The sequence below is a fragment of the Triticum dicoccoides genome, chromosome 4B (genome assembly GCF_002162155.2).
Source record: "Triticum dicoccoides isolate Atlit2015 ecotype Zavitan chromosome 4B, WEW_v2.0, whole genome shotgun sequence".
Taxonomy (NCBI): Eukaryota; Viridiplantae; Streptophyta; class Magnoliopsida; order Poales; family Poaceae; genus Triticum; species Triticum dicoccoides.
The window spans coordinates 76,887,252-76,906,163 of record NC_041387.1 but is presented as its reverse complement, the minus strand read 5'-3'; the positions used below and the strand labels follow the sequence as shown (position 1 = coordinate 76,906,163).

The following is an 18,912-nucleotide window of genomic DNA, read 5'->3' as shown; positions in this document are numbered from 1 at the left end:
TAGCTTATTACCAAAGTCGGTCTCACCGAGTTTGTGTAATCGGTCTCACCGAGATTAGTTATGCCCTAACCCTAACCACATCGGTCCTACCGAGTTGCATGTCGGTCCCACCGAAATTCCTAACGGTCACTAGATTTACTGAATCGGTCTGACCGAGTTTCTCAATTCGGTCCCACCGAGATTGGTAAGTTGTGTGTAACGGTTAGATTTTGTGTGGAGGCTATATATACCCCTCCACCTCCTCTTCATTCGTGGAGAGAGCCATCAGAACATGCCTACACTTCCAACTTACATTTTCTGAGAGAGAACCACCTACACTTGTGTTGAGGTAAGATATTCCAATCCTATCATATGAATCTTGATCTCTAGCCTTCCCCAAGTTGGTTTCCAGTCAAATCTTCTTTCCACTAAATCCAAATCCTGTGAGAGAGAGTTGAGTGTTGGGAAGACTATCATTTGAAGCACAAGAGCAAGGAGTCCATCATCAACACACCATTTGTTACTTCTTGGAGAGTGGTGTCTCCTAGATTGGCTAGGTGTCACTTGGGAGCCTCCGACAAGATTGTGGAGTTGAACCAAGGAGTTTGTACGGGCAAGGAGATCGCCTACTTCGTGAAGATCTACCCCTAGTGAGGCAAGTCCTTCGTGGCCGACGGCCATGGTGGGATAGACAAGGTTGCTTCTTCGTGGACCCTTCATGGGTGGAGCCCTCCGTGGAATCGCGCAACAGTTACCCTTCGTGGGTTGAAGTCTCCATCAACGTGGATGTACAATAGCACCACCTATCAGAACCATGGCTCAAAAATCTCCGTGTCTCCAAATTGCGTTTGCCTCCTCAAACTCCTCCCCTTTACCTTCATATGCAATTGTGTTACTTTCCGCTGCTATACTCTAGAATTGCATGTGTAGGTTGATTGCTTGACTTGTGCTAAGTTTCTAAAACCTGCCGAGAATTAAAATTGGGAAAAGGCTAAGCTTTTATTTTGTCAAGTAGTCTAATCACGCCCCCTCTAGACATACTTTCGATCCTACAGATAGAAGGACAAAATAGGGGGATTTAGAGTCGCAAAATTTATATTTTCCATATCTATAATACCTAAATAGTTCATCCCCACTATCCTATTTCTCTAAACATGCAAGTTATCCACATCATCATTCCTGCCACATCATCAACGTACCTCCCACTACTAAATTTTTCTCGCATATGGTAAAGCCACATCATTCGTTGTTGTCCTCACCAGCGCTGCAGTTACTGCCACTGTAGCTTCGTTCTACCTCCCACAAGCCACCAGTTGCATGCAGAGTTGAACTTTCGTCTCTCACAGTGCATGTAGACAAAACCGGCGAGGCAGACAGCTAGTTGGCTACCGATCTAAGCAGGCAACGGGCCACCCTCAAGCATGTTTTGTCCCTTCCTCTCCTCTCGGCACTGCTGTTATGAAGTCATCCCAGTGTTTCATATTCAACTCACATATACAAGATGCAGTGTCCTTTGTTATTTCTTTGAGAATTTCCTTATAGACGACCTAACATGCTACATCATCAACAATGCATGCAACTTCTTACAAACTAGACTACAGATTCTACCAAAAATTAGTAATTATAGGTTGCCTAAATTTAGAATTACTTTACCACTAGAGCGACCTCCTTCATTTGTAATCAAGAAAAATGACATTAGTACTCTTCGGCCAGCATCTACTTGCAATTGTGCCATACCAAATCCTTAACATATGTTCCGGTTTATAGGGTAATCACTTTGATCCATATTTTTTTTATTTGTTACACTGTTTGCGACTATGAATTAAAGTCTGCCCTGATACAAAATTTCCGCAGCAACTCGCGGGGTATCATCTAGTTGTACAAAATAGTTTGCACCTAATAGCCAATACAATTTTCTGTTTTATATAGGGACCTTTCTAGTAGGGAACTATTTCACCCAACAAGGTGTGTACATAAAAGATGCTTCAATACGTCCACGTTGGCCAGTAATATCATCGTAATCCTTTGGGCATAAGTTACCCAAGTCTTCAATCTTCGAGGTATTCAAATGGTATGCCAATCCCCTCCTCAAATTTCTGCTCAAATGTCTGGTCAGAAAGACGATCTCTTTGAAAGGATGAAATCCAAGAATTGAATCATAGCCACCCTTGTTGATCATATCTTCTATATCTAAGACATCGTTATCAGAGTTCCATTCAAAATCCTCTTCTATTGTGTTGGTTTCATCATAATGCCGAATGTACTTTTCTTCATTGTAGTTAACATCTTCTAGAATCCATGGACCATTCTTTAGACATGGCGAGGGTAACTTGAGGTCCCTATCATGCTCTAGGATCCACTCCTTATGTCCATGTGATTCATTAAGGACCCACACCTGCAACTTGCATCCATTTTCAAGTAGCAAGGCATAATACACCCCTTTCTTCGAATTCCCAAGATAACAATTCGGGAAACTCTCCAATTCAAGACTTTTTGGTGGTTTAATGACATGATATGTGTTATCTGACAATGACAACCTGCAAGAAATCATATCATTAGCTAACATGCTGGCAAATCAAATAAGTGAAAAAAAGAACTACAATGAAATATTTGGACTAATAATGATGCTTAAGAAGTAGTTACCTTATAACAAAATATTTTTTGCAATGCACATATAATGCACCACACCAATAGACGGCGTGACGCTTATCCCATGAATAATCTGTTGCCAAGTCAGACACAATCCCCGCAGCCTCCCCTTGTCGCATGAATATTCTTTCCTCCCATTGCCCATTCAACGACGAGAAGACCCGTAAGGTCCATGAAGTAGGTGGCCATTCCGATTCTAACACCACGAGGTCAATCTCAACCACGGGGTCTTCAAATGGCTCTATGTCAAGCTCGATATACGGAATACGAGGTATCAAGAACACATGATAGACCGATGACACCGTAGGATCAAACACAAGATAGGAATCCTCGAAGAAGCACTCCGGCCATAGGCTTTGGGGCGGCTGTGGTGGCAAGGGTGCCTCCCATCCTCTAATTGGGTTAGCCACCGCATCGTAAAGCAAGAGAAGACCGTTGCAGTGATCATTCACATGGTTGGCGAGCCTTTCGCCGACCCCAACGGCCTTGGTGGGCGATGGGCGGGAGAAGAATTCCGAATACGTTAGCTCGTTGAAGTTGATGAAGATACCGGCCAATGAGTTCGGGAGGAAGATGTCGCGCAACGCACGGTGGTCGTCGATGATGTCCCGCCACGTCTTGCAAACACACCAGGATGTGGCGAGGCTGCGTGGATCGAGGCGGCCCAGGACACCCGCGAGCACGTCGTCGGGCAGCACTTTTGTCCGGTCGCTGTCCTGCTCCATCGCTCACCGATCTTATGCGTAGTCGCTATGTTCTTTCTTTGAGGGAAAAGTTGTCAGGCTTCTGTTGGAAAGTTGCTAAGCTTCTCGTGGAGCGTGGGCTCTTATAACGGAGGGACCCCTGCCGCTCGCGACTGTTTTCCGAGTCGGCGAGCCGCAATATTTTTCTTTCCGTTGTCGTGGAGGAGGTCCAGAGTGACTGGGCCAGCCACGGAGAAAAACATGGGCCACCAAGACACGCGGGCCGGATGCGAGAGCGAAGTCTAGGAGGAAGAAAAACCACCCGGGCAGCCAGACAAAGCCCATCTTTCTTCCCCTAAACCCAGAACCCGAAGAATGGCGCAGTGTCTCCGGGGCAAGGGCGGCGCCGCCGCCGTCGGGGAGGCGCTCCGCAAGGCGGCCCCGTGGCGGCGGGCGGCCTCGGCGTCGTACCACCACACGATCCAGGCGGTGCCGCGTGAGACGGCCGGACCCCGCGCGGCGGCGCGCGAGCGCCGCAACGGCAACGTCCCGGCCGTGCTGCTCACCCTCGCCGGCGCCGGGCCCGGAGAAGGGGTCGCCCACCGGAAGCTCCTCACCACCGACAAGAAGCAGCTCGCGGAGATGCTGAAGCAGTCGCCGTACTTCCTCTCCACCCCGGTCCGCCTCCAGGTCCGCGCCGGCGAGCGATCCACCGCCGTCGTGCACTCTGGCACCGTACTCCCAATCAAGGTATACCAGCTTTTCTCGCCTTTCCGGCTGAGATTGCGTCCATTTGTTGAGCACGCGTGGATGATCTGCATCTTTGCGCTCCTTCCTGGCGGGGATGTTCTTCGCCCACCTTATGTTCGATGAAATGCACATTAGGGTAATGCTGCTCGTAGTTTGCTGGTTGCGAAATGATAGGTAGTCAAAACCAGTGTGCCCTTAATTGTACTTCCTTAGCAGAAATTGCTCGGACATACCCACTCTCCTGATCGTATACCTCTCATTTATTTGTTGGGTAGTCAAACAACGAGTACCCTTCATCTATTTGCCTTGTGATCATAGTGTAGTTCGACTTTGTAAGGTATCTTGCAGTAGGCTTTTAAAATTCCTTTTTAGCTTACTTGTTTCCTTCTCATAATGTATTCCTATCTCGGGGAATCTTTTGTGGAGAACAGTTTTAAGCCTGTCCCAATTATGTGTGTAGAGAACCTTTGGAGAAATTGGTTGGATCGGTTGTTAGTGGAGGTTTGTACCATTAATGCATTGCGGGTGATGTTTGTGCTCTTGCGTATGCAGGTGCAGACAGATGAATCAACAGGGAATATATTGAACCTGGTGATGGTGGAAGCAGATGAAGGAACAATGCTGAAGGTGAATTTGCCCGTAGTGTTCAAGGGGGAGGATGTCTGCCCTGGGTTAAAGAAAGGTGCGACCCTTCTCTTTTCAGTTTTTTGGTAACATTCCTTTGGTATACTCGGTAGTGATGAACCGATGGTAGCTACACCCTCTGTTCACTAATGTAGGACGTTTTGGCAGTATAAATTAAACTGCCAAAACGTCCTACATTAGTGAACAGAGGGTCTAGAATGTAAGATGACATATGAACCGAAGCATGTGCATTTCTCATCAAAACTGAAATAGTTACAAAATAATTCAAGTTCTGGATTTATTGACCAAGTCTATAGAAAAATATATTAATATCTAGATCAACAAATTAGTCTCTTGAGATTCTTTTCGAAATATATTTTGATACTCTTTGTATTTGATGTTGTAGATCTTAGCACATTTTTCTATAGAGTTTATCAAACTTAAGCAAGTTTAACTTGGAACAAACCTAGAACTTCAAATATTTTGGAACGGACGGAGTACACGCTAAGAATAATCATCTTGGTAGCTACTAGATGCCAAATTGCATGTACGGATCATATTAGTTATAGTAGTAAGCACTTGATGTGCATATAATATTTAATCCTATTTTATATAGCAACATAACCAGTTAAAGCTCAATCTGGCCATATTCAGCTTAATTCCAAATGGTTTATTTCCTATTGCCCCAACATATATGTGTTTAAACCACTTTTCCACTGTGTGCTGAAGTATGGATAAGTACAAATGTCTGGTATCCTGTAATCTCCTTATTTATTTAGTTTGTTGAGATGTTTGCCTATAAATACTAAACTAGTCCCTCCTTATCCGAATAGATATCCTTTAGGACATTGAGACAGTTCAATCCACACGTTTCTGACCTTTAGGACATTGTTATGGAGCATGTGTTGTTGAAAATCCTAAAAATATCATTACCAGTTGAAAAATCTGAATAAATTCTAAAGTTCAATTTGACATTTTTTAATATAAATGGATCGATTTGTGGATATAAACGATGCTGTCTTTGTAATTACGGTTAGTGAGAAATGACTATGGAAGTTCCATAATAACCATCATTTGCTGTGAGCATTCCCGTAAATGAATGTTGAACAGTCTGGAAGTTCCATAACAATGTATTACTATGTGTAGGCACTCTAATAACACAGTACGCTTTTGGGGTTTTCATTCTTTTTATCACAGCAAGGGGCACATGTGTTCTCTTTCATTTACTAGGCATCAACCGTGGATATGTGGTCCTGACCTGGCACTGTTTGTATTGAAACCTCTGATCTGAGGAAACAACCATGACTTTGGTACTTGCGCAATGATAAATCACATTCAACATGTGTTTCCAATTCGGAAAGTGTGGTCAGTTTAAGAGAGCAGCAAGTTCTACTCAACTTCCACTGGCCTAAATACCAACTTCAATTATCTCATATTGCTTCAAAAGCCACTAAGCTGACATTTTGAAGAAGTTTGGTCCTTGTCTTACAGTCGTTAGGAATTTGGCTCAAAGTTCCTATAGAAACCATTACATTAGCAATTTGGTTATGATTTTATAAGCTTACAGCGACCGGCTTACGCTTATGCCTCGAAGATCTCCTGCCAAACTGACAGTAGTTGAAGAAAACATGCCAGCACTCCTTTTGTTGTAGATCGACCATCTAGCTCTTGCTTTGGTGTTCTTTGATGTACTTTTCTCTTGATGAACTAACTCTATTGCTGACCTAACTCTCAAATTCGATCGAAAAAGCAGGTGGCTTCTTGCAGAAAATCAGGACCAGCTTGGTGTATCTCTGCCCGGCCGAGCACATCCCTCCAAAAATCGAGGTGGACCTGACAAATGTTGACATTGGGGATAGAGTGTTAATGCAGGACATCCCTGTTCATCCATCGCTCAAGTTACTGAGTAAAAACGAGACGATGCCTGTCTGCAAGGTCCTGTCCTCCAAGCCAGCTGAGTAGGAACGCCGTGCAGCCGTCTAGAGCTGGAGACACCTACCTACCATAGGTGGTACGTCGGCCTAGGAATTTAATCCCTCTGTGCTTGCTTTTGGTATCTACTACTTGGCTAGGTTCCATTTTGCTCATAGTAGATTCAAACAAGTTTATTGTGTTCAAGATACGCGTGAAGAGGCTGAAAAACAGTCCCCATGATCAATCTCGGCTGTAATTTCATGAAATAATATCTCGGCTTTCTCGGTTCAGCGACATGGATGGCGTTCTTGTAGATTCTTGGTTGCTGTGTGCTGGGTGATGATTTTTAACTACTGCTGCTACTACTACTACCACCACTAGAATGCTAGGGTTAGCTCATTCATGCCCTCTTGCTGCCAATCATGGCTGTTACAGACAGCTCTGCGTCATGATCAATCTTTGCGCGTCTGCACGTATTGAATGCTTGAACCACTGGAGTGAGAAGATGATGAGCACAGCAGGCAAGCCCATCCTGGTGTCACTGAATCATTGGTAGTAGCTGTGGTTGTTCTTCTTTGCCTGTACGGCTACCTTTTCGAATTTATCTGGTCCTGGGTGGGATTCGGATTGAATGGGCTGGGTTTGGTTCTCCAGCAGGCCAGGTGTTTCACGATCGACCTGTGTGGGATCTACTACAGTCACCGACCCCCATCTATTCTGCAGTCTGGGCCTGCAGCCATTTGGACCACTGCGTTATGTGATCATGCTGAGACTCCTTCCCACGTTGATACTAGCATCTTCAGGCGTTTGGTCATGTACCCCAAAAATATAGGTAGACACATTCACAGTGCAATGCATAGCAACACCAACTACTCCCTCCGTCCGGGTTTATTAGGCCTCTTAGCATCACAAGCATGTCCGCTTTTATAAGGCCCCGCGTTGGAAAGGTGCATGCATGCAACCATTTCATTGGTTACATTGAAAGCTATTGTTGTTGGTGCCATGGCTGAAAAATTAATACACTTCATGTGTGTTTTTTCATTGGCTGCATGCATGTGAGAGAGTGCATTGAGAGTGGAGTGAAAGAATTAATGTGAGCAAATTACTATGTGTCTTGGTCTAAGAGAAGTTGTCTTTAGGCCTAATAAACCCGGACGGAGGGAGTATCTAATACTACTGCGCATGCTCATCAAACAGTTTGGCAGATTACCAGGCATTATGCACACGTTCGCCACTTTGTTCTCAACTATTCCAGTTTCCGCAAATAAAGGCTGGTAGGTCAAAAACAAATAAGATAAAATGCATCTCTTTCCTCCTCCGCAAGAAAAGCTCTTCTCTCGTCGGCGCCGCTGCCGGTCCGTCACATCTCCGATGGCCTCTAGGCCATGGAGGTGCGGAGGATCTTAGCCCCCCGCCGGCGGGAGGGACCCCATTCTTGTTCTTGTTAGAGTCAGCGTCTTGGTTGGGGCAGGGCCCGGCCCTGATGGGGGGGCAGGGGGGCGGCCGCCCCGGCCCCCCAACGTCCAGGGGCCCCTCCCCAAGTGTGCAGTAGCCTGCCACAGGGTTAGTAAGAAACTATGGGCCGTGGCCCAGGCAAGTAACCAAGCGTGGGACGCAGTCAATGGCAAACATAGCGATTTTTCCTTTTCCTTGATGAAGCAATCCCAGATCCTACGCCGTTCTTTTCGCCATAATAAATACGGCAACAACATCATGTTCCTTTTCTCGTAATGTCATTCCTAATTCTAATCGCTAATTCAATTCGCCGTCTCGTGGATGCCGATTTCTGTTCCCGGGGCTTTGCTCTCTCGCCTTCAAGCACTGAACACGCAGATACCCACATCGTTGATTTGCCGATTCGCCGATTGCTACAGCCAGATGCGAGTCCACATCGCGTCATCGGCTCATCGCCGAAGGCCCTACAACCAAAGCTGATTGGATCCATCCAAGGTAGTACGCTATATTATTACTGTTCCCCAATCTCTACTTCCTATATGTTTCGTAATTTCTATTACGTAACTTATACTTCGGATATATGATGCATAGCTGGCACCGATAAACCTTTGATTCCATTAGTGTGTGGATGACTCTATACAGTCAGAGATGTGCTCTTGATAAAATTTTCAAGAGTAATACTGGTGCTTCATTGAACTCAGATGGTGAATTACGATAGTTGTTGTGGAGAAAGAGGAACAAATTGATGGGAATGTTGAATGAGAACAAGAGGAAATGTTGACATCAATACCGGTGATAAAAATGTAAGTTCTGGGATTACAGTTATTTCAACAGGTGCACATACACAATCTGCTAGTGTTGATGCACATCCAGTTTTGCGGTTTTTTAACTAAAGATTATGAAATTCGCTTTCTCAGATGGTGCAATGTATAATATTGTGTTTTTCTAGCACAGAGGGAAGTCAACTTTTATCCTAATGCTTCTATAATCTATAGCTTATCATCTTATTTACAGAAGTTAAAATTATTGAAGAACTATTTGAGATCAACGATGACTCAAGAGATTTTAAATGGTTTGCTAACATTATGCATCAGCACGAATTTACTGGAAGAGATTGACATCGACCCCTTCATAAGTGACTTTGCATTGAAGACTGTCATAATTTTTAAAAGGTAACATGTATAATTATTTTATATATTAGCAATATATATATATTATATATGTATATTATTTGGATGCATTTAAGCGTTTATTCATAAAATTTCATATACATACATAGTCATTATTATTACAATATTGTTTATACTAAGGGCCCCGAGTTTTGGTTTCGCCCCGGGCCCCCAAAATCTCAGGACCGGCCCTGGGTTGGGGCTGTGTGGAGCCGGCGATGTCCCTTAGTAGGAATAATGTCTCCCACGTCCTATCCCGGCCCTGATGGTGCGTCTAGCATCGTCGGAGGGCGTGTGGAGGTTTGTCTCCGTCGGATCTTGCGGGATTTGATCGGTGCTGGTCTTTGGTGGATCTATTTCGATCCGGTCTCCATTTGTCTTCGTTTAGGTGTTTACAGGTTGGATCCTTCTGATCTACGCCTTTCTTCATCGGCGATGGTTGCTACTCTGGTGTGCTGGTCCTACGAGGCGTTAGCACGACGACTTCCCGACTGACTACTACAACAAGGTTTGCCTGGCTCCGGGCGATGACGGCGACGCGCCTTCGGCTCGCTCTAGTGTGTGTAGTCGTCGCTAGGTGGTCCACGAACATGGTTGTAATTTTTATTACCTCTATTGTTCTTTATACTGCCATCATTGAAGATAAATACTCCTAGATTGAAAGTTTCTCAAAGAAAAAAGCTGGTAGGTCAAAGCCATAACCTGCGCCTTGTTCCCTTCAAAATGCGTGCATCTCTGTAAATATGGGGTTTTCACCTTCTTTCTTCTACATGAAAAGGCCGGTTCCCTCAAGAAAAAAATAGCCTGCGCCCTGTGATTCTGAATCAGGGCAAGACAGCTTAGCTAGGAGCTCCTAGCAGCCTCTTGTCCTTGCACCCACACTGCATTTAAATTAAGCCAGTAGGCTGGACCCTTTACTACTCTCTAGCTATATATGCTCTCTTCAAAGCAAGTCCCCGTTAGATTAGTTCAGAAGGCATAATATGTTTTCTTTGTTCTCACGGGAACCCAACGGTTTGGTGTGAGTTTCAGAGAATCAGGTAGAGTATTTTGGAATCAGATGAATGCATGGTAGTATATATGGCGTGAAAAGCAAGGCAGCAGGGGGCGACGAAACGGGCAGAGGAAGGGAAAGCGCGCTGCTTTGTCTCTTTGGACGAGTGAGTCCAATGATTGACGTACGCGGCACTGAAATCTTGAAGGCTTGGAATTTACCATCCATCCATCCATCCCATACAACTACGCACAGCCCCAGCAGAGTCGTCAGATGAGATCTCGACGCCATTGCCATGCAGTGAAGACAAGGGGGCGAGGAAAGCGAGACAATTCCGACTGCCTCGCCTCGGCGGTCGCGCAAGGTTGGTGCTGGTAGTGGTAGGAGCTGCTCGCAATAACTCCAAGCCGCGGCCAGGGCTGTGGGCGGAGGAGGACCAGGAGCAGCAACCACAATGCTCCACGTTCAGGCGGGAAGGCAGGGGTCCCCGGCCGGCTCTGTTACCATGGGTTGACAGATAGAGATAGAGCTAAGCGCTAGCTCGGCATTCAAGATTCATCGGATTGCTCCAGCCCAGCGAGCGTGCGTACGTACGTACTAGGGCGAAGAATTTCTTTCTCCTCCCCACTGGATTTGCTCGCCGGTCGGTCGAGCGAGCCCCCACGCCACACCATCCACGTCGGACGGTCGGGTCGGAGCTTGGAGATGAGATCGGGGGAGGGCGGTGGCCGGCCAGCGCCGGAGCTAGCTCACGTGGGGGCCTTGCCCGGCCGGTTGGCCCCTCTGGTGCAGTGCTGTTTGAGTGGCTCCAGACCGACCTCAGGTAGATTGTCCGGGTGATGCATGCGTAATTCAGCTGCCGCGGCTGATGAGGGGGGCAGTGAAGACGGGGGGTGTGGATCCCGCCGGACCGCTGAGCCATCGAGAGAGGGCGCCGTGGTGGACTGGACGGTGGCCGGACCACGCGCCGGAGACGACCAAGCTAGCCGGTCCTACTCGTATCAATTCATTTCGCGGAATTTTGCTACCAGTATTTCTTTACTGCGCATCGTGTGTCATGCATCGCAAACTGCCAGCATATGACGTAGATATAGAATTAGCGTTCAAAGTCATCTGACATAGAGGCAACGGTTTGTAGCTAGTCAACATATGCTACATGTTTTCGCAAAAAAAAATTTTTTTTGCTACATATGATATACTCCCTCCGTTTCATAATATAAGAGCGTTTATGACACTGCACTAGTGCCAGAAACGCTCTTATATAAAGCTGAATAGAGCAATCCGATATGTTAAATAGCACATGCCCTTACAAAAACACTTTTACAGTTTTCTGAGGTGTTGAAGTCTTATTCCTCCTGCATTCCTGTTGCTGCCTCTGGACCTCCCTCTCAACAGAGCAACCTTGTTGAAGCACAAGAATTTGTGTAAAGTGTAAAATGCATCATAAGTTCTAAAACCATTCAAGGTGTGTCAGTTTAGTCATATAACTTCGAGACTGCAGTTTTATGTTCTGAAACTATTGAAGATGTGTCGATTTAGTCCTATAACTTCAAAACTGCAGTTTCGGATTTTAAAACTATATTGAAGGTGTGTCAGTTTAGTTATATAACTTTGAAACCGCAGGCCATCAATGGCATAATGGTTTGAGCTCCAGCGAGGAGACTAGAGTGCTCATCTCAGCTTCACCCTACAAGTAGCAAAATGATACGTAGCACAACGTCCAATTGCTACCCACATGTGGCTGCTGTTGGGGCTGGATCACTCTCATCGACCTTTGCGCCAACTTTGCGATTTCCGCCCGCTCCTACGCGCGTCGTTCGACAACAGCCATAATTCCCCACCAGTGTCCATGCTTGTGCCCAAACAACAACTCTTGCACGACTAGCTCTACGACAAGGGTGTCGGGGCAACGACAATGTCATGAGAAGAGAGAGAGAGAGGTGGGATGGCGTCCTCCATCCTGATTGGCTTGGAGTCTCCTCGACGACCATGCCAAACCTCAGCAAGGCTGCACTGCAGCTCATGGCCACACAGGTGGTGGGCGTGCAGGTTGCAACACTGGAACGTGGAAGTGTATGGACCACTTTTGGGGAAGTAAACACATATGAATGGACTCATTTGAAAAAATGCACCATAGATGCTAGTCATGCAACACTAGGACCTAAGATGAATTAACTTACATAGTTTTGGGACCCAAAACCGCAGTTTCTAAGTTACAGGACTAAACTGATACATCTCCAATAGTTTTAGGACCCAAAACTGCAGTTTCTAAGTTATATGACTAAACTGACACATCTTCAATAGTTTTAAGATCCAAAACTGCAGTTTCAAAGTTATAGGACTGAACTGACACACCTTCAATAGTTCTAGAACTTATGATGCATTTTACTCATTTGTAAAAACAACTGCCATAAATTCGTCAATGTAAATCAGAAGACGCCGACGGCCGTGGTTTGCTTAGCAAATGGTCGCCTCAAAGAAGAAAACGTTGAAGAAGGCCTATAGACTGCCCAGGTCCGGCTAGACAGAGTCGGAGAACACAAATCTGACTAGGCCTAGGCATGCCAGTCCCCGTTGGTCAGAATTGAAGCCGAAGAACCAAGATGTACACTGTTATCCGCTCTGCATGATAGTGCGATAAGCTTGCAACAGAAAAAGTCAAACCAGGAGAACTAGATTTGAGGACACATGATCCTCCACAACTCATATTGTTTTAGGATTCTTCTTTTTGGGGACCATTTGTGGCATGCAGGAAGAGCCTGAGCTGCTGCCATTGCCAATGCTATAGCAGATCGATTGCCTGATCACTTTAGGCCTCTTCTAGAGTGTGTAGGTGCTTAGATGAGATGCTATGTGTATGAAGAGTTTAACAACTAAAGTTTTCAATGCATAGACGTTTAGCTTCTTATAGCTAAACTTGCTTCATTTAATTATTCAGCAACTAAACTCTTCCATGGGTAGTTGTTTTGCATAGATCTACATGCTTATGCTTGACAATATTTCTTTGTGGGATCATCAAGGTTACATCTCCCCTTCTTAATTACTTTGACAGCTTTCGCCAATGTAATATTCTTAGCATCTTTACACCTTGGAGCATTGTAATTTTGCCCTTCCATGCAAATCGAGCCGTACTGACCGCCGTGGTACCTGATCCTGCCACGCATATATTGGCAATGACAATTAATTGGTGCTGATAGTACTGTGCCGCCTCATGCGTTGTTTGCACCAGGCTTTTCCTGCTTCCGAGCTGAGAATCTCTGCACGTACTACCACAGCGCTATAATGGGTCAAACGAACTCATCACAGCTAGCTGAAGGCTTTACATGGGGACACCTGCTTTAATATGGTTGCACGTACACACACACACCAAAAATAAATAAATAAATAACTCTTAATTGGTCGGCACACTAGATGGTAGATGATTTTTTTTTTTTGAGAAGAGATGGTTGATGTACGAGATGTGCATGCATTGAGTAGATCTAGTTGCTTGTATGGGATCATTGAACAACGAAACACGCCACATGAGATATCTTTAATTATTAGTTAAGAAAACTATGACTAGGTTGGGGAAAGACGAGAACTCATCCTAGCCGTTGGAAAATGCATTGATTTCAGCGTAATTGATAGAAATATGCAAGCCAAATTCTATAATATAAAGATCCTCAACTAGTATGTAATCATAGTCTTTCGCTTCGTTTGTAGACAAGGCCTACCGAAACTAAAGGAGGAGCCAACAAGACCCCAAATGGGAGTACACAATATTCAGGAGCACACATACAATTGGCCACACCTATATAAGGCCACGCGCAATACAAGAACAAAAGAACATGAAAAATAGACATTGCTCGACACTGACAAAGTTGTTGTCCACTGAAGTACCGACTAATCTAGGTAGAATCGAATGCAGTGCATATAGGTGGAAGAACGGAAACTTACGAGGACGGTCTTATTTTGCATTGAAAAGGGTGAAGCTCGTTGTGGTACCATCCATCCATCGCCAAAGAGAGCCTCATGCGCACATCTAGCTTTCTGTTGTCTGATGGATCATCACCAAAGGGTGGGGCAACGTTGGCTAACGTCGTCGTCACTGCAAACGAAACCATCTAGCCTGACTATCGCCCAAGTAACAAACACCTACGACATGTGGTCTCACCAGCCACCGCACATCGGGTAGGGGAGGCGGGAGGGCCAAGACGACGCCTAGATCTAGACTGTGTCGTCGGCGACAACTTATGACATTGTATATATCGTCGCCCTCACGGCCAAGATTGCATAACCATACCCGTACAATAAGCATCGTCCGCTAGGCCGTCGCGGTGCACACTACCTGGAGTCGTTGCTCCGGACTAGAGGACCAACCATGCCTGCCTCAATACTATAAATAAGCACAAAAATAGTATGAACCTAGTTTTGTGAATGTAATGCCTATATTAGTACAATACCATTAGACATTGTCCTAGAATGTGGATCACCCTAATTCTTTTTCGGGAGCTTTTGAGTGGAATGTATCACTTATAAGGTAGAGATACGTCCCTGAAATTTTTATAGGATAGAGATATGAGACTAGACAACGAGATTACGAGATATACCTTACTTCTCTAAAAGAAGGATTTTTTTTGTAAGAATACTTATATTACGAAGTTATCTATGGAAGAATAAACTTGGGTGTAGCCACAACTTTCCCATGCTAGTGTTCCAAAACCCAAAGGTTGAGGGGACTAGGTCTTGTGTATCGGTGACTGAACAGGCTGGGTGGGCATGTGCAATCTGGCTAGCTATGATCAGTAGGCTTTGGATTGTGGCGAAAAGGGGCACACACGCACACTCATGCATGCGAAGCTTGTTTGCATGGTCATGATTTCAGCAGCACAGCTAGCTAGAGATGTATGCATATGTAGCTAGACACAATCTGTGGCTTGGTTAATTTGTACTCCTTCCATAAAGAAATATAAGAGCGTTTAGATCACTAAATAGTAGTCCAAATGCTCTTATATTTCTTTACAGAGGGAGTGTCTTTCCGAAAAGGGGACTCGATCACCTATAGAATCATGCCATCCATAACAGCCCTGCTAGCTTACGATATTGAAAGGAAACTGCATATAATTAACATAGGCATGTGCCTACGCAACAGTACGTATACTCCACACGTACGGTGTATTAAACTAGTGGTACTACAGTATAAGAGAAAATGGCTAACTGATCCCATTCTTTAGCTCAGGTAATGGTTCCAAACAAATGTTTATCGCTCAAAGAATATATCCTAGAACAAACGAAGCAAGCAAAAAAAATCCAAAGCGCAAAACGAAACAGCATGCTATAGTGAACTTCATGAACAGGAACAAATCCGGAAGAGAAGAAATATATGTAGGCCACTATACTAGTTGGAAAGCATAATGCAGAAGAACTAAAAATCTTTTGCTGTTTTTCTTCTTAACTTTCTGGTACGTAGTCTATTTTTTGTTTATGCTTGCTGGCCGCTAATTCCCCCTGACTGTGCCCCAGCTGCATGCTTCACTGTTTGCTCCCCTTTGCACGCACACCTTGCATGCATGTTTCACTGTCTCTATCTGCACCCCCCCTTCATAAGTTTCTCTTTGCTACCTCTGTTTCTGGTCCGCATTTATTTGGCTGTCACTCTTGTGAGGGATAAAGGCAGCTGATGAAGAGCCTGACAAAGCACATTTCCAGGAGTATGATATGTCAGTGGCTGAAATCGATACTAGAGTTTAGCAGCAGTTATGCATATGCTCATGTCAAAATCTCTGAGATGTGCAGAGCTGGGCTTTTGTGTGTGTGTGTGTGTGCGCGTGTGTGGGTCATAGCTACAGGCTACAACCAGCCCGAGAGAGACCGAGAGATCATTGTTTGATACAGGTATGCCAATCGTACTACTACTTGTTTGCATGCACTCTTATTTTTACAACATGCATGCACTCTTATTTATTTATTTATTTATAAGGTATCAGAGTGAATTACTTCATACTTTGATAACTTATCTACTTCTAATTTGACAGAAACACACAAAGCAGCATGTGCAAATTCAGAGTCTGACTGTCAAAATATATAAATAAGAGAAATGCAATTCTAGCTCTTGCAGATTTTTAACATGGCAACTACATTGTGCATGCTCTCCAGTGCCTGTCAATTGCTGACTAAAATAATAACACAAACAAGCATGATTCTGCCACAAAACCCAGATCAGGAAATGATTCTCGTGCAGGGGAATGCAGTAAATGAGTATATCAGCATCCAACAATCAGAATCTTAATATATCATCCATATCACCATTAATTTCTACATACATATTTTTTTTATTCAATGAATCGCCACCTCCATTACTCAGTTAATATAATCACGCTAACATATTTTCCCCAAAAAACAAATGTTAACTATTTTAATCCACTCCCAAAATTTTTGACCCAGATCTCTGAACGGTGTTAAGCAAGGATTATCAGCGCTACAGGGAGGCTATACTACGCTTCTTGTTTACTGTGAAACCAATTTGGCATGTGAACCCTTGTACAGCATTAGGGCATAGGGATTAGACTATTTTCTTCTCAAAATTTCTGCCATCCTGTGGAGTTGACTAGCTAGCACCCCACATATGTACAGGTCAGAGCAGTAATCTAAGCATATGCTGTGTGCAGTAACTTTGGAATTAGCACACAAGTAAACAAAGTAACTGGCGTGCGCACACACAATCAACTCGATCGATCGAGAGTACTAGTAGCACTTTGACTAACAAATAATGAACCACGAAAACTGCATCGTTATCTTTCGAGAATCCACATTTCTTTCTTCTATTTTATGGACTAATGAATCGTTCCAAGGAAATTAACATGGTTGCAATAATGAATCCGAACACAAACTAATGCAACAGAGATCGTTCTGAGTGTGCTATGTATAAGAAGAAATACCTTGAGCAAGATCACCAGCTTGTCCGCCTCCGGGAGCCATGGATATGCTTTCCGGGGAGCCATGGCGATGCCAGTTCGATATCGTATGATCCGCAAGAAGACGAAAAGACTCGTGACCAACAAATGAACATCAAAGAAACCGTGAAAAAAAAAACTAGGGGGAAAATATCGACACACGGCGAAGGAGGCGGGAGCATGGCCATCAGGCCGTCGGGGCGCCCCCGCTCCCCTCGTCGCTGCCGTCCGTGTGCTGGTGACGCTGCTGCTGCGGCGCGTGGGACATGTCGACGTGGGAGTGGCCCGAGGACTGCGGCGGCGGGGACGGCTCCTCCATGCGGTAGGTCAGGGCGGAAGGCGACGCTTGCTGCTGGATGAGGAACGGGGCGGTGCCGTCGTAGGCCGCGGCCTGGGGAGGCTCGACGGCCACCGTTGGCCCGGCGGCGGCCCCGTGGACGTTGCCGTAGGTCTGGCGCATCATCATCATCTCGTGCTGCTGGTGCTGGTGGTGATGCTGCTGCTGCTGCTGCTGCCCCGCGCGCGCCACCTCGACCGCGGCCGCCAGGTGCTGCGCCTCGGCGATCTGCTGCTGGTGGTACGGGTGCTGCTGCTGCATCGCCATCTGCTGGTGCGGGTGCGGGTGGGGCTGGACGAGGCCCATGCCGGCGGCGGCGTACTGCGCGTGGGGGTGCTGCACGGGGACGACGGGCGCGTAGGCGGCCTGGCCGATGTAGCCGGCGAGCTCCTTGCGCGCGTCGGCGATCTCCTCGCGCACCTGCTTGATCTTGAGCTGGAGGACGGAGATGTAGGCGACGCAGCCGTAGACGGGGTCGCGGAGGCGCGCCTCGGCCTCGTAGGCGAGCGAGTTGACGGCGTCCTCCCGCTGCGCCACGGGGAGCTCGTTGAGCAGCTTGGAGACGTTGCTGGCACCGAACACCTTGTGCACGTTGGCGAACTTGGCCGGCTGGTCCGGCGGGAAGTAGGGCGCGAACACGCACCCCTGCGTGCACTTGCGCCTCAGCAGCTTGCACGCCGCACACGGCGAGTTCGACGACGACATCCCCGGCCTCTCTTACTCCTCCGCCTCCTCCTCTTCTCCTCTCGCCGAGAGAGAGGACGAGAGGGAGCGAGAGAGAAAGAGAGAGAGATGAAACAAACCCTAGCTAGCCGCGCGTGGCTTCCGTCTCTATCTTCTCCTCCTCCGCCTCCCCTCCTGCCACGCTTAACAGAAACAGAAAAGGAATAACAAACTCAGATACGCATCCTAACAGAAATACAGATTAAAAGGGTTAGCGTTATTAATACGTCGCCCTCATCGATAAATAAATATCCCTTCGCTTTTTCGGAGGCTTTGAGCCCGCCCGCCCGGCGAGAACGAACGGCAAACACATTACACACCTGCTGCGCGCTGTGTCTCAGCGGCCGGAGAGGATCAGATCCCGGCGGCGGCGTCGCGGCCGCGGGCGGACGGATCTTGACCTTGCGGGCGCATGCCGGCGGCGCCGCCCTCGTCCGACGTCGACGGCGAGATCAACCAATGCCGCTGCCGCTGCCGCTGCATCAGAAGAACAAGGGCAGGTCGCGGTTAGGAATCGGATACGCGCAAGCATTAACGGAACGAGACGACGAAACCAGGAACCAAAGGCGCTGTAGCCCTCGGTACTCGCGTGGTTAGCGATCGATCGATCGATCGCGACAGAAGAGAAAACAAGGGGACGGCCAGGAAATTAATGAGACGAGAGATTCTCGCGCTCGCGCGCGCGCGCGCTCCGTTCTTGTTT

General features: G+C 46.4%; 2 protein-coding genes across 3 annotated transcripts; one reads left to right on the top strand and one right to left on the bottom strand.

Annotated features, from left to right (window-relative positions):
* Nucleotides 1-3,671: 3,671 nt before the first annotated feature.
* LOC119295122 (50S ribosomal protein L25-like) lies at nucleotides 3,672-6,912 on the top strand. Its single transcript, XM_037573461.1, has 3 exons — nucleotides 3,672-4,061; nucleotides 4,614-4,743; nucleotides 6,439-6,912. Exons 1-3 carry the CDS (start codon nucleotides 3,687-3,689, stop codon nucleotides 6,645-6,647), a joined length of 714 nt encoding a protein of 237 aa, XP_037429358.1. The 5' UTR covers nucleotides 3,672-3,686; the 3' UTR covers nucleotides 6,648-6,912.
* Nucleotides 6,913-15,415: 8,503 nt separating this feature from the next.
* Nucleotides 15,416-18,903, bottom strand: LOC119295121 (LOB domain-containing protein 36-like). 2 transcript variants are annotated; one of them, XM_037573460.1, is made up of 3 exons: nucleotides 18,530-18,903; nucleotides 17,135-18,352; nucleotides 15,416-15,885 (listed from the first exon to the last, which is right to left on the bottom strand). In XM_037573460.1, the coding sequence occupies exon 2, from the start codon at nucleotides 18,189-18,191 to the stop codon at nucleotides 17,337-17,339; it is 855 nt and encodes a 284-aa protein (XP_037429357.1). In that variant the 5' UTR covers nucleotides 18,192-18,352; nucleotides 18,530-18,903; the 3' UTR covers nucleotides 15,416-15,885; nucleotides 17,135-17,336. The 2 variants fall into 2 exon arrangements, with proteins under 2 accessions (XP_037429357.1, XP_037429356.1); XM_037573459.1 differs by having other exon boundaries at nucleotides 17,135-18,344.
* Nucleotides 18,904-18,912: the final 9 nt, after the last annotated feature.

What these genes read in the sequence shown, in the direction of transcription:
- LOC119295121 (XM_037573460.1), bottom strand. Translation starts at nt 18,191, where the DNA reads ATGTCGTCGTCGAACTCGCCGTGTGCGGCGTGCAAGCTGCTGAGGCGC.
- LOC119295122 (XM_037573461.1), top strand. Translation starts at nt 3,687, where the DNA reads ATGGCGCAGTGTCTCCGGGGCAAGGGCGGCGCCGCCGCCGTCGGGGAG. An exon ending in GCACCGTACTCCCAATCAAG is followed by an intron (nt 4,062 to 4,613) that starts GTATACCAGCTT and finishes TTGCGTATGCAG; the next exon opens with GTGCAGACAGATGAATCAAC. An exon ending in CTGCCCTGGGTTAAAGAAAG is followed by an intron (nt 4,744 to 6,438) that starts GTGCGACCCTTC and finishes TCGAAAAAGCAG; the next exon opens with GTGGCTTCTTGCAGAAAATC.